The 14,015-nt window shown below is 38.4% G+C and overlaps 1 protein-coding gene across 4 annotated transcripts in view; it reads left to right on the forward strand.

Moving 5' to 3' along the window:
* Positions 1 to 14,015, forward strand: part of qtc (GRIP domain-containing protein quick-to-court) — a 34,442-nt gene that overhangs the window by 12,429 nt on the left and 7,998 nt on the right. For all 4 annotated transcript variants that reach the window (XM_023173571.2, XM_023173574.2, XM_023173572.2 and 1 more), the window contains exons 3-6: positions 4,971 to 5,112; positions 7,452 to 7,524; positions 10,745 to 10,969; positions 11,026 to 11,206. In XM_023173571.2, coding sequence (XP_023029339.2) covers positions 4,971 to 5,112; positions 7,452 to 7,524; positions 10,745 to 10,969; positions 11,026 to 11,206 — 621 coding nt within the window. The remainder of the gene's footprint in view (positions 1 to 4,970; positions 5,113 to 7,451; positions 7,525 to 10,744; positions 10,970 to 11,025; positions 11,207 to 14,015) is intronic.

Consider the following 14,015-nt stretch of genomic DNA (forward strand, 5'->3'; position numbering starts at 1 on the left):
TATTTTTAAACTATATTTATTTTATCTAAACTTTGGGATCAATCAGCCGTATATTGTTTAGAAAAATGACCATTGATATTTTCCGATTTCGGAGAGGAAGCCTGAAAATCAGCTACCAAGCCCAAGGCAGCAGGCGCGCAAAGGAGAGTTACAAATAAAGCAGCAGGCGCACGTGTTAATAAAAAAAATACTTTTTTCAAATGAAGAAATACATGTAAAGTGAATTCGAATTATATCAAGGAGGTTACGTAAAGCGCCATCTGCCCGCGAATAGAGCAAGCAATAATGTCGATATATCAAAGAGGTTACGTTCAGCGCCATCTGCCTGCGAATACATCAAGCAATAATGTCGATAATTCTGTCAAGTACAGATCTCGATCTTGAGAGTTACAAACAAACATACATACATACATACATACAGGTGAAGCTAATATTAAAGCGTGTTAAAATAATTGATTAAAAAAAAGGCAACTTTTTTTTACGCATGCGGGTAACTTTCAAAACTGATGATAAAATTCTATATTGATTCGTGTGCTTTTTACGAGTGACCTCAGGTATTCTAGTAATGAAAAACCACTGACAATACGCACTAATAATTCGATTAGGATATTACTGGAAATAACTGCCCGCTCGAATGATTATTAAAATCCTCTGTTTTCGTAGGGGTGTTCTACATGTTCGATCAGGCGTTTTATTGCAATTAAACGAATTGCCTGGTTTGGGATCCACTTTTAGATGCGTTTTGCTTTTCAACTACAATTTCACTTCATCGCTGAAAGTTCTAATTGTTGTCATTATTATAGAAGGAACGGTAATTGCTAATTGGTTGATTGAACTGGATTAATGAAGCCGTAACCTGAATACCGATGAGTGGCAGTATTGGCATTCGATATACAGCGAAAGCAATACAGGGTGTAAAAGTTAAAATGGAGTCTTCGGCGAAGCATGAATCAAAAAACAGACACTTTTCCCAAACACCAGGACTCCAACACTCTTCTTATACCGCGTTTTACCAACCAAGTTGGCGTCTTCAGGGCGCTGGGTGTTGCAAAACTATTTCCAAATATTAGATACAGATATACTTTTAACAACTTCAGCTCTTGAAAGTTATTTTGTTCGAGAGTGGTGTGGGAAGTTTCCGACCAAACAAAGATACAAGATGTTCTTTTAGATTTTTTCCAACATGGTCTCCTTTTAACTCTACTCATCACTTCTTTCGGCGACGCTCTCATCTCTATAACCCGTCCAAATATTGCTCGGCGTTTTTCTCTGCAAAACAATTGTTCATGAAGGTGATTACCTCGTCATTTGACGAAAATCTCTGTCCTCCTAGCGCAGTTCTTAGATAAGGGAACAAAAAGAAGTCGCTTGGGGTTAGATCTGGTGAGTAAGGTGGATGGTCGAGCAGCTCAAATCGTAATTCGTGGATTTTCGCCATGGCAGCTGCTGAGGTGTTTGCTGATGCGTTGTCTTGGTTAAAAAGGATTTTCTTTTCTGCAAATGTGACCGTTTTTCCGCAAGTTCTGCCTTCAGCTTGTCAAGTAATGATGTGCAGTATGCTCCAGTAATAGTTTTTCCCATTTGAATCTATTAAAATAACTCCTTGACTATCCTAAAAACTGCCCAAACTTTCACTGCGATAAATAATAATAAGGCACAAGGTCACCCATTTGTTTTATATGGATGATCTTAAACTTTATGCCTCTGGAGAGAAGGATCTCCATCAGTCCTTGAGGGTGGTGGAAGAGTACACGCATGCTATCGATATGAAATTCGGGATAGACAAATGTGCAATGGTCCATCTTGAAAGAAGACGATGCGCGGACAACGGATAGGATGTACAGCTCGTAGATGGAAGCATCCTACACCATCTGGATGCCGGAGAGACGTATACTTACCTCTGGGAGGAACAACGCCACTCACAAGACGTAACAGCAGTGAAAAACTCTCTCCGCGGCAAGTATCAGCACAAACTTCGATACATCTGGTCATCGGAACTGTCGGGGAAGAACAAAGTTGCTGCAACAAATATGCTTGCCGTTCCAATCTTACTCTACTCGTTTGGAGTAGTGAAGTGGAATCGTGAGGAGCTGTATCAACTCGACGTAAAGACCAGGGAGGTCGTGGACTTTTGAGTTTGGAGTGTCTTCATGACAGAATGGTACTAGATACAGCCTGTAAAGTCGTCAGGAGTTCGGATCCCCTTCTTTGCATGGTTCGTGACCATGAGATAGCAGGAATTGGAGCATTTCTCTCTAGGGCAGCTGCCCGAGCAGCTGATGAACTCGGTATAGTTTTCGACACTGAACGAGGTGACCACAACTCTGTCACCGAGTTGGAATTCGTTCAGAAAAAGATCGGATATAAGCCGCAGAGATAACCTTACTTCTACGGAAACACAAGGATAAGCCAATGCATGGGGTCTTCTTCAATAACATTGGAGACCTTGGCTTATCAAAGCGCCTGACGTTCGCTTTTCTCAGGTTGAGTGGGCTGAAGTCGGAAACTGAGGGGTTCATCATGGCTTGCCAGGATGGTGTCTTCAACACCTTAGTCTATGGCAGTCGCGTGATGGGTATAGAGGTTCCTGACACAAGGTGCAGGGCCTACCGCGAGGCGCCCGAGACCCTAATGCACTTGCTATCAGCATGTCCAGCATATGCGGTCTTAGCCTATATCCATCGACATAACGCGGCCCTAAGAGTGCTATATCACCATCTACGGCACTGTACGGTATTGACGAGACACCGGTGTTGCCCTAAGCTCCAGGGGATATTGAATCCGTTGTGGGGAACGAGAAGTGCCGAATTTATTGGAAATATTCGTTTCCCACCCTCAGGCAAATACAAGCTACTAAGCCTGATGTAGTCCTTCTCGACCACCAGAGCAAAACAATATTTGTCGTGGAGTTTTCAGCTCCTGGCGAGACAAATATCGTCAGAAAAGCGTCAGAATCCAACTCGTCTTTGATTTACTTTGGCGTATCGCCTTTCAAAGTAACTGTCAACACCTGAACAACGAAATTCACTAGCGTCTATTTACGAATGCTGCTACCTTCATGTTGAGATTGGAAACTTTCTAGACCACCCTCGTAATGCATATATGACAACTTCCCAAAAAGTTTAAAAAAACTTCAAAACAAGTTAAAGGTGGACTATATTACTGTTTGGTGTATATTGCGTGAAAACTATTTATCCATATCCATATCAAAACAGTTTTGTGTTCATAATTAGTAGTTCTACGGATCCCAGAGCTTTGACATGCATTACAATGATAGATACAAAATACCAATATGTAAAATATGACTGATACACATTAGATAGAGATCAAGGAAAGGTAATTTTTTTCAAGTTTTTCTTGAACATTCCAACAGAGAAAGACTCTTTTATATCTCTAGAAAGTGAATTAGCCTCAACGATGGTTTTGAAAAATAAGATTTTCTGCTATCAGCTTACGATGTCGACTCCACATGAAACTTATTCGCATTTTTATGTAATCTGAAAATAAACCGAATACTAAAAGTTTATCGAACAAAGCTGTATAACCGTGAATTACTACTGGGAAAGTAATGCAATCACCGTTGTAGATTTGCATTTAAAATGTATGTTGTGAAATTGACTACATTATGTACGGATGTATGTAGCCGTAGATGCCCAATTCTTTTTTTTATAAAACCTCAGTGTTTTTCTCAAGATCTTGAACTTTTTTCCCGAGATCTTGACAATTTTCTCGATATTTCAGACCTTGAGGAAAAATTCTTGAGTAGAAATTCAAAATCTCGAGAAAAATTTGACATTTCGGGTAGAAATTCGAAAACTCAAGAAAAAACTTAGTATCTATTGAAAAAATAGAGGCAAAATAAAAACTGCTGATAATGTATCAGCAATTTTTTCTGATCCAATGTTGAGAACCAATGTTGTTTTTTATAATGGATTTGCGTCTGCACAATACTTATCACTATCCGGTGTGCCACAAGGCTCCAATCTGGGACCCCTGCTTTTCCTCATCTTCATAAATTATTTCACTTCCGAGCTTTCGTGTGGCAACTTACTTTTTGCAGAAGACTTGACTGTGAGACTTCATTGTGAGATTTTCATTAGAACAGATTAACAAATCCGCAACACGTTTTCGCTGCACAGTAGCTTTTTCAAGCGTGTTCACTAACAAACTGAATTCTACATACATTGTGATTTATATATACTTTTTAAAATATTACTATCTACCTAGAAACTAATAATAAACTGGGAACTAATTAATGACAGTTATACTTGGTTCAACGAACATTTATACCTGAGTTTAATGACTGGGTCAATTAATTATCTCACAATGAAGTGTGAATGTGATGAAAATCTATGATAATGTATTTTGAGAAACAAGTATCAGCCAACTCTATCTTATATTTTGAAGTTGATAAATATAACAGTCTATTCAATAAATATAATAAAATATATTTAATAAATACAAAACAAAGTCACCTTCACAAGAAACAGAACACACTACGCCTATGCAGATAAGGACGCTTGATAATGAAGAAACCAAATGACTAGTTATGGCATTTTGAGGACGCAAATATGATAGACCTGCGAAGTTTATCGATGTTTCAAAGTATTTAACGAACTGGTTCACCTATTCGCTCGTACATCCTATCGATATGCAGAAGCTATCTTGTTACGGGGGGCAAATTTTATGAAATCATCTTACTTTTCAATTATTTACAATGGCGATGCATAGACAGTAAAAACGACCCCGGTAAGAATTTAGTTCTAACATTTAACATTGTTGCCGTTAGCTCTCAGTTCAATTTGTATGTGAGTTACCTTCAATTGAAAATAGTTATACTATAATTCCTAAACCCTAACTTGAAATATTCATGTCTAACAGGTGATTGGGCAAATATAAATTTTTTTGAGACGACATTCGAATAGACTTCAATTTTATTTAAATTCTGTATATGTTCTTTCTTCTTTCAGTCGTTATCTTTATCGAATACCCGTCTTCAAAGTAGTCCGAAGTCACCGTCTATTTCAACATCTTCGCCAAATAATCCAGTCACTCCAAATTATTCGACAAATTTGTTGGATAGTTGGGACGCAGACAGCATTACAAGTATAGGTGAGTATTATGTGAACAGACAGTACAAATAATTAATATACAATAGGCAAATAAGATGTACAAACACGATCCATAATACGCGCTAGGGGGGTATTTATCTGAGGGGGACCCAAAAATCTCAATGCGGCTCAATTACTCGAAAATGTAGAGCAGTAGAGGAAAAGCAAAGTCCCAGAGATACTGAATATCGACCTTGTATTTGACCTTGACTATGACAAGTGTCAAGGTCAAATACAAGTGTTCAACCTGAAACACATATATCCTGTTCTAGAATCGGAGAGAGCGAAAAAATTAAAAATTACGATCAGGTATGACCTTGAACAACTCTGAATTTGATCTGAAGGTCGTTTGAAGGTCAAACATTTATTTGAGGAGGACCTGAAAGTCTCGATGCGGTTCAATGACTCGAAAATGTAGAGCAGTAGAGGAAAAACAAAATCCCAGAGATATTTGTTTGAAGGTGATTGACAATGTTTCATGATGAATTTCACTAATTCGAACTTCCATTGTCTACTATATAAAATGATTTGAAATCCCTGAAACAACTAAAAAAGAAGTATTGAAAATGAATAGCTGAAAATAACAATTATATTAACCAAAATAAACCTGAAATGAAATAATAGTGAAATAAAATACAAGTAAAAATAGAACAATTGGATAGATAAAAATAAAGAAATGAAAAAAGAAAATAAAAAGTGGAGAGATTTCAAGTCACGTTAGTTCACGACGTTTCGATTGTTAGTATTTACAATCGTCTTCGGGTGATGACTGGACTGATTCCTCCGAGAGATGACTATTTATAGGTCGTTCGAGTACTTTCACTTATCCCCGCTTTCCATTTTCCGCTTCACTGGTTCCGTGAGAGATGACCGTTTTGGCAGGAGTTGGCCATTTTTCGCTTGATGATGGGTTTCCATATGTTGCATATTTCTACGCTGGCTTGGCTGAATACGTTGTTGGACAACATGTATGCGGCTTCCTTGAATTTTCTCCTAAACCAATGTTCCTCTCAGTGCAAGATCTCAGCTTGGGACCACTCGATGTTGTGTTGATGGGTCCAAACATGATCTGCTATTCCTGATTTGCTGGTTTCCCCTCGCTGTTTGTGTTTCTTGTGCTCGGCAATGCGAACATTCAATGGCCTCTTAGTTTCACCAATATAGGATTTTCCGCACTCACAGGGTATTCGGTAAATACAATTCTTGGAATCGCAGTCCGCGTTTGGTGGCCTGGTTTTCGTGAGGCTGCTACGGATAGTGTTACCAGATCTGAAGCAGGTTCTGGTGTTGTACTTGGAATCAATTCTTCTTATCCTCTCCGATAATACTCTGATGTAGGGAAGTGCAAGCACTGGTTGTGACGGCTTCTCTTTCTTGCGAGGTTCCTGCTGTCTTCTAGCCAAAGTCTTTTCTACCATCACTTTGGTCATCCAGTTCAAACTATTTGAATGGATACCAATATTTTTGATCCCGGAAACAGGAATGAGCGATATATCGGGTGCGGCCTCAAACATCTACTTCAATCTTTCTATTCCGCAACTTTTCGGGATTAGAGTCTAAATGAATTCACACATGACATTTTCTTCATCTGCTTCATTTCTTTATGGTTTGAGATGATCTGGTTTCATTTTGAAAATTTATACTTACAGACTCGATAATGATTTTTTTCGCTATTTCATTTTTTAGTATCAAAGATGTGGGTTTCATTCTAGAAAGTTTTTTGAATTGGAAATAATTGGAACTTCAACTAGTGTTTTCCTTGCCATTTAGTATGTTTAATTTTCAAATGATCTTAAATCAAATCAATCAAATCAAAATATACTTTATTGTCCAAGAATAACAATTCTCATGACAAAGCATACAGTCACCATGATAACATCACAAATATACAGTTAGCAAGGAGATCATAAACACACATAAATTCACACTTACAATAAGCGGGCATAATTGCATATACAAAAGCAACAAGACTACTAAGCCACTAAGCCAAATAACATTGAACAACAAAACTACTATGTGCCAGAGGTTAACACTAGAGTAATTCAAGGTTAAATCGGGTCGTACTTTTCCCGCTTTTTTTTCTCCTGATAAAATCCCAGATCGATTCCAATACCACCATCAGATAGAAAAGAAAAAATCCTCAGCTTTTGACACTTTTCCTTTAACTGCTTCTCTTTTCCGGATAACTGAGCCATATCGGTACTCTTGGATTGTCCGGTGTCGTGCGAATTTTTGTCGCTTCTCAACACTTCAGCAATTGAAAACTTTTGCTTCCATATTCATAATGTAACATCGTGAATAAGCTACATTTCTTTATTTTGACATATTTTTGACTTTCAGGTAGCAGCGTGGCATCTTGTGATCATGCCAGTATCGCAAGAAACGGAACGACTTTCTCTGGTAGAAGTATGAAGTGAGTTAGAGTCATTTATTTAATACTTTTTTCATCATATAATATCTGTGATTGAGTTTTTTCTAAGGCTTCTAGATCTACCTCCTCTCCACATTTTTCTGGAGAGAGGTTATAGATGGACTGCATGTAGACTTGTGCACATTGCCAATTGCACAAACCAATTCAATGCAGTGTGCAACAGACTGTTGGTTGACATTGGAAGTCACAGCATTCTGGAAATGACCTCTGACTTTATGCCTCCAACTGTCAACTACGAAGTGCTGTATAAAGTACTCTTCCCGAGTAGATAGGATTGGATCCTCCGGGAGAAGGAAATATTAAGAGCAGATAATTGTTGGTTCACAGATGGATCAAAAACACCTTCCGGTTCTGGTGCAGGTGTTGTGAGTTGCAGACCCAGGACGGAGATATCAACCTGCCTAGGAACTTATCCGACTGTTTTTCAAGTGGAAATTTACGCTATTGAATTGTGTGCGGAGAGATTGGAAAAATCCAACCTCATATACAAGTCAATAGAAATATTCTCGGACACTTGAGCGGGGTTGGAAACTCATGGCTTTTACCGAGCAACGTCTAAATTGGTAGCAAATTGCCAAAATGACTTTCCTCGATTGGAAGACTTAACAGATTGTCTCTGGTCTGGATTCCTGGCCATACTGGCCTGGAAGGCAATGAGGCTGCCGACTCCTTTGCAAAGGAGGGTGCTGCAAGCAGCTTCATCGGACCAAAACATGTTATTGGCATCGCTTTAGGCTTTGCCAAACAAAAATTGAACACCTGGATGGCAAGAAGATTTATGGACTTCTGGCAGAATCTTCCAGCATTGGCTCACTTCAAGGCGTTTATTCACCCTTCGAAGATTGATACCAAACATTTGTTGGCCTACAGAAGGGAAGAACTACGATGTGTAACAGGCCTTCTTACAGGTCACTGTCATTTGAATCATCATATGCAAAGACTCGGACTGTCGGAAGACAGTGTGTGTCGCCTCTGTTTGGTAAAAGATGAAACAGCAGAGCATATACTTTGTGCCTACACCGCTGGTTACCCAATCAGGTTTTTAGAGTTCGGCAGAGCCGTTGTCTATGGTCATTTACCTTCAGTTCCTGACTGTTGAATTTTGTACGGATGCAGGCCCAAGTCACGACGCAAAATTCGTCAAGTTGTGGTCTGCGAAACACCGAATTCTTGTGAGCGGCGAAAAATCGACTGCCTCGGATTCTCATGCACACTCTCACAGATAGCGGCGATGTTTTCGGCAGATCTCGCGTTTCGTTGGCGTATGGGTGTTGGTCGATCGTTTATTGAACCAGTGGACTCAAATGTATCCACTACATTGCGAATAGTCCTCTCGGTAGGACGATAATAATAATAATGATAATGGGGAGTGGTCATTGGTTGATAATGCTGGCGCGCCCTCCCGAATGTTTCGGGACTTCGGGGATAGGGCCTGACCAGCTCACACTACGGTGAAAAAAAAAATGATAATAATAATAATATTTATTTCACTTGTTGAACAGTATGAAATCATTACAATAAACATTTACATACAGTAACAAGGAAGACGTCCATGTATAACTAAAAACAAACATATATAGAAATATAAAACAACAAAACATGACAGATACTAAACTATACGTATAAAGGTAAATAACATTTTTTTTTCATCGAGAGTAACTATTAAAACTTGTCAACGGTGTAGCAGTTTCTTTCAATGAGATTGAAATGCAGATGTTCATTGAGTCCTTAATAGATTATGGCGACACCCATTTTAATGAATCAATTTTATTATTTGCACGTGTTGTCGAATGCTATATCCGTCCGTGGTGATTCGTCAAAGCAGACTGAATGAATGACAACTAATTTGGCAATTGTAGCTTCAACAAGATGGCCGTTATCAATAGTCAAAGTTCAGAAGTCCCTGTTGGGACTTCTGAACCTATACGATTTTTAATAAAGAATAGTAGTTGATAAAATTTCAATTAAAAACTCAAGTCACTGATAAACAAAATACTTTAATTATACTTCATAATTATCTCTTTTATTTCACTTGTTCACTGTCGCTTGTAACCTCGTCGCTTGTCCGATCAAAATGACTCGCGTTCTAACCTTATCTCAGGAAAAATGTCTATCTTAATTCACCTCTTTACCTCGACGACCTCAAGCCTGTCATTTCTCTGCTTCGCTCTGACCTAAAACATCCTGCTCTTCCTCTGCAGTTATTATATGATTTTGTGGTATCATTATTTTTTTGTAATCAACTGTCATTTTCTTCATCCTCGTGTATTATGTCGTCTGAGTTTAGTACTTCTGGTTCATCTTCATCTGGTTCAAAGCTTTCTGGAACGTCAAGCAGTTCGGGTGGCAACGGATCTCCTTCAATCCAATAAAACTTAATTTCACCATTCTCCAACTTCCACCCATGTCCTACTGGAGTTGGTGTGTCCCACTACCTGATGGTGTTTCTTCATTCAAGTCAAAGTTATCTCAACACAGGTGTGACACAATGTTACCTATTGTAGATGTGTTTGAAGGAAGAACTTGGTCACTGAACTTGATTTTTTTGCAAATAGCTGTCTCTAACTCTAGTAAGTGCGAGTATGACACACAATGACTAAATCTATTTATCAAAGTTACAAGAGCTGAACTTCCTGTAAGGTGCCTTATGGTCATTCCTAAACTACAATGCTTGGACATTTACCATTTACCATTAGTAATGCTACAGCACAAATCTTGGGCAAAGGAATTCGCTGTGCGTTTAATTTTATCATGTGCAGTTTTCAGTGGTTTTCCGCTTGTCACATTCGAAAGAAATTCACAGAGTATATCAGGAGCTTTAGTTTCATCTGACGCCAAAAAGGCGTAGTTTCAGGTGTAGTTTCTGAAAAAGTATATGGTATAGTTTGCCGCAGTAGCGCCTCTTTACCGTAATTCCATTTTGCCGTAATACTTTCACAATTTATCGAGAATTTGTATGAGTTTGTTGACTTTCTCCCTCAATGTTGCTACTTTGGGCAAGTTTCCCATCTCAACTGCGTTTGATTCGTCCGGAAGCAGTTTTGCAGTCTTAAACTCTAGTAACTCAATATCAAGTCTAGCCGAAAATACTTAAATCATCAAGATTATTCCTCTAGTTTACTTTGCTTGTTTACGCTGCCTCATTTTCCATACTGAACTGATATGAACTACTCCATACTTTAACTCTAAGTTCACTTTACAGATATGTTTTCCACTGCAATCAGCATGCGGGGGCTACAGGAGAGGATTACCTGACCCCCACCCAGAGGGCGCAGCGACAAGTGAAAAAGCTCAAATACCTTCTGCTCCAGGCCAAAAAAGACTTGGAGGAGAAAGATAGCGACATACTGAAGCTTACCAAAGAAGTAGTGGAACTGAGGCTGTACAAAGCAGCTCTAAGTTCGCCCGAAGACAAATCAAATTCTAGGTGGGTTGAACGGAAAAAACTTTCCTGCGATCAATTAATTTCGTTTGCCCTTTCAGTGATGCTGTGACTGTGAGAGAGAACACGAGTGAAGAGACTACCCCTGAGGAATCTGCAGATAACGTAGTTAGAATAAATAGAAACGAATTCAATAGTTCTTACGCTGATTCCGGCCATTTTGATGATTTCACAGGATCGTCCGTTCATTCTAAAGAGTCCATGTTTGATGAGAATAAATCAGTAAGTAAACCCTCCTGAAAGATTCGTATAAAAGAGGCTGGCGCAACCAAAATTCTACTACTTTTTAAAACTTCAATATTGATACTATGTGAAGAACAACAGATCGGGTTACGAACCAGATTTACAATTCATTAAGTGGTAAAAAATCATGTCTTCGCATCTTCGTCCACCTGGCGAAAGTATTCAATATTTGAGCCACGAAAAGCTGCTAGTCATATTGGTAAAACTAGGTGTTTGAAGAATTCTGTTAGAACTGACGAAGCTACCTTATCAGAAGCAGTGAGTTCCAAGAAGATAATCGAGTTTGGTGTTCCCAAGGTATGGTATTGGTCCCGATCGTGTTCAACATTCATATCAACGATCTATTCCGTGTAAAGGTAATATTTATAAGGTTCATTTCATCAGTTCGGACTTCCATTGTCTAATATAATATAAATTAATTTGATAACCCTGAAAAAATCAAAAAGATTAACCGAAAATAACAATTTTATTAAACAAAAAACTGAAATTACAAAGAAATAACATACAAGCAACAAGCAAACAAATAAAAATTGAAATATTACTAAAAGCTGAAAAAATTGAAGAATTAAAAATATTATTAACAAAAACCAGTGCAAGGTAAAACATCATCTTTTGTGAAAAATTCAAGGCATTTCGTTGAACTACTAAGGGAAATCGAAGTCAAACAGCAGGATCAACTGATCAGTTTCGACGTGGAAAACCTCTACACCAACGTTCCTGTCGAAGAAGTACTTCAAATCATACAGAGGAAGCTATCCGAAGCCGGGGACCTGAAATATAGAACAAACTTACCGATACTGTTTTGCTTTAGTTTCAGTGTTCTGACTGGCGATTTTATCGTTTTTTTTTAATATGTGTGTATTCATTTTTTAATTAGCATTTTATATATCTATATGTACCTATACCTTTGTATATGCAAATATTAATTTTTATCTAAGCTTTGATTCCATAATTTTATTCATGAGTGACGTACTTTTTTTTGTAAATAATCATTGACCTACCATATATACAATATGTATCACAAATGGTGAATAAATATTATTATTATTATTATTAATCATGGAATCACTAGGATGCTGTGTACGAAACTGTTACTTCAAACTAAAGGACGAATTCTTTACGTAAGATAAGGGACTGCCAATGGGATCGCCACTTTCACCTGTTATAGCCAATTAATATATGGAGTGGTTTGAAACTTTGGTCATTGAAGAATCCCCCAAGAAGCCCCGAGTCTGGTTGAGATACCTAGATGACACCTTCATAATATGGAACCATGGGAATGCAGAACTAGACACTTTCCTGAAGCACATAAACAACGTAAGGTCTTTCATCACTTCCACAATGGAGAAGGGAATCCAGAACGAATTGCCTTTCTTAGATGTATTGGTGAAGAGGACCGACACTAAATGGGAAACATCTGTATATCGAAAGCCCACTCACACAGTACAGTATCTGAACCAGAAATCCAACCACCATCAATCGACTAAGAGAGGAATCATCAAGACTCTACTGGACCGTGCTTTTGGGCTCTGTAATACAAAGGAAGGTCTCGAAAAGGAACTAGGCATCATCAAAAATGACCTTCAACGGAATGGTTACTCCAAAGTGCTGGTAGAACAGGCCTTAGCTAGAAGACAGCAAAAACTCCACATGGAAGAGAAGCCGCCACAACCAGTACTTGTACTTCCTTACATCAGAGGATTATTAGAAAGGATAGCACGGATTGAGTCCAAGTATAACATCAGGACCTGCTTCAGATCTGGGAACACTATCCGTAGCAGCCTCACGAAAACCAGGCCACCAAATGCGGACTGCGATTCCAAGAATTGCATTTACCGATACCCTGCGAGTGCGGAGAATCATACATCGGTGAAACTACGAGGCCATTGAAAGTTCGCATTGCTGAGCACAACAAACACACACAGCGCGGAGAAACCAGCAAATCCGGAATAGCAGAGCATGTTTGGACTCATCAACACAACATCAAGTGGGCTCAAGCTGAAATCATCCACAAAGAGGAACATTGGTTTAGGAGAAAATTCAAAGAAGCCGCGTATATGTTGTCCAACAACGCATTCAGTCAAGCTAGCGTAGAAATACGTAACATATGGAAACCTCTAATCAAGGGAAAAACGACCAACTCCCGCCAAACGGTCATCTCCCGCCAGTTATCACCCGAAGACGATTGTGGATACACAATCGAAACGTTGTGATATAACTTGGTTTGAAATATTTTAATTTTTATTTTTTCATTTTTTGTTAATAACATTTTTAATTTTTCAATTTTTTCAGCTTTTATTAATATTTCAATTTTCAATTGTTTGGTTGTTGCTTGTATGTTATTTCTTTGTAATTTCAGTTTTTTGTTTAATAAAATTGTTATTTTCGGTAAATTTTTTTGATTTTTTCAGGGTTATCAAATCAATTTATAATATATAAGACAATGGAAGTCCGAACTGATGAAATACACCACGAAACATTGTCAACCACCTTCAAACAAATTATAAGCTTTGATGACGACCCTGCCCGAATAATCTTGGGTGTTATTTTCGTTAGATTTTTCCAGAAGATCTAGCTCCTTTAGATGATGTTCTTGTTGAGGAACGGAACAAAATATTCGGGGAATGATTGCAAACTTCTTATTCAGATCATGGCAGAATGAATCGAATCTATTCAGAACAAGGAAGAGCAATACCCGGTACAAGGACGAATGTACCTATATTTCTCAGCGTCACCTCGATAATAGACAGGCTGGTCATTTGAAGGTTTCTATCACGAGTAGACGAAT

This window comes from Leptinotarsa decemlineata, unplaced genomic scaffold (assembly GCF_025532065.1).
Source record: "Leptinotarsa decemlineata unplaced genomic scaffold, Ldec_3_MD MMD2_P_RNA_scaffold_2, whole genome shotgun sequence".
NCBI lineage: Eukaryota > Metazoa > Arthropoda > Insecta > Coleoptera > Chrysomelidae > Leptinotarsa > Leptinotarsa decemlineata.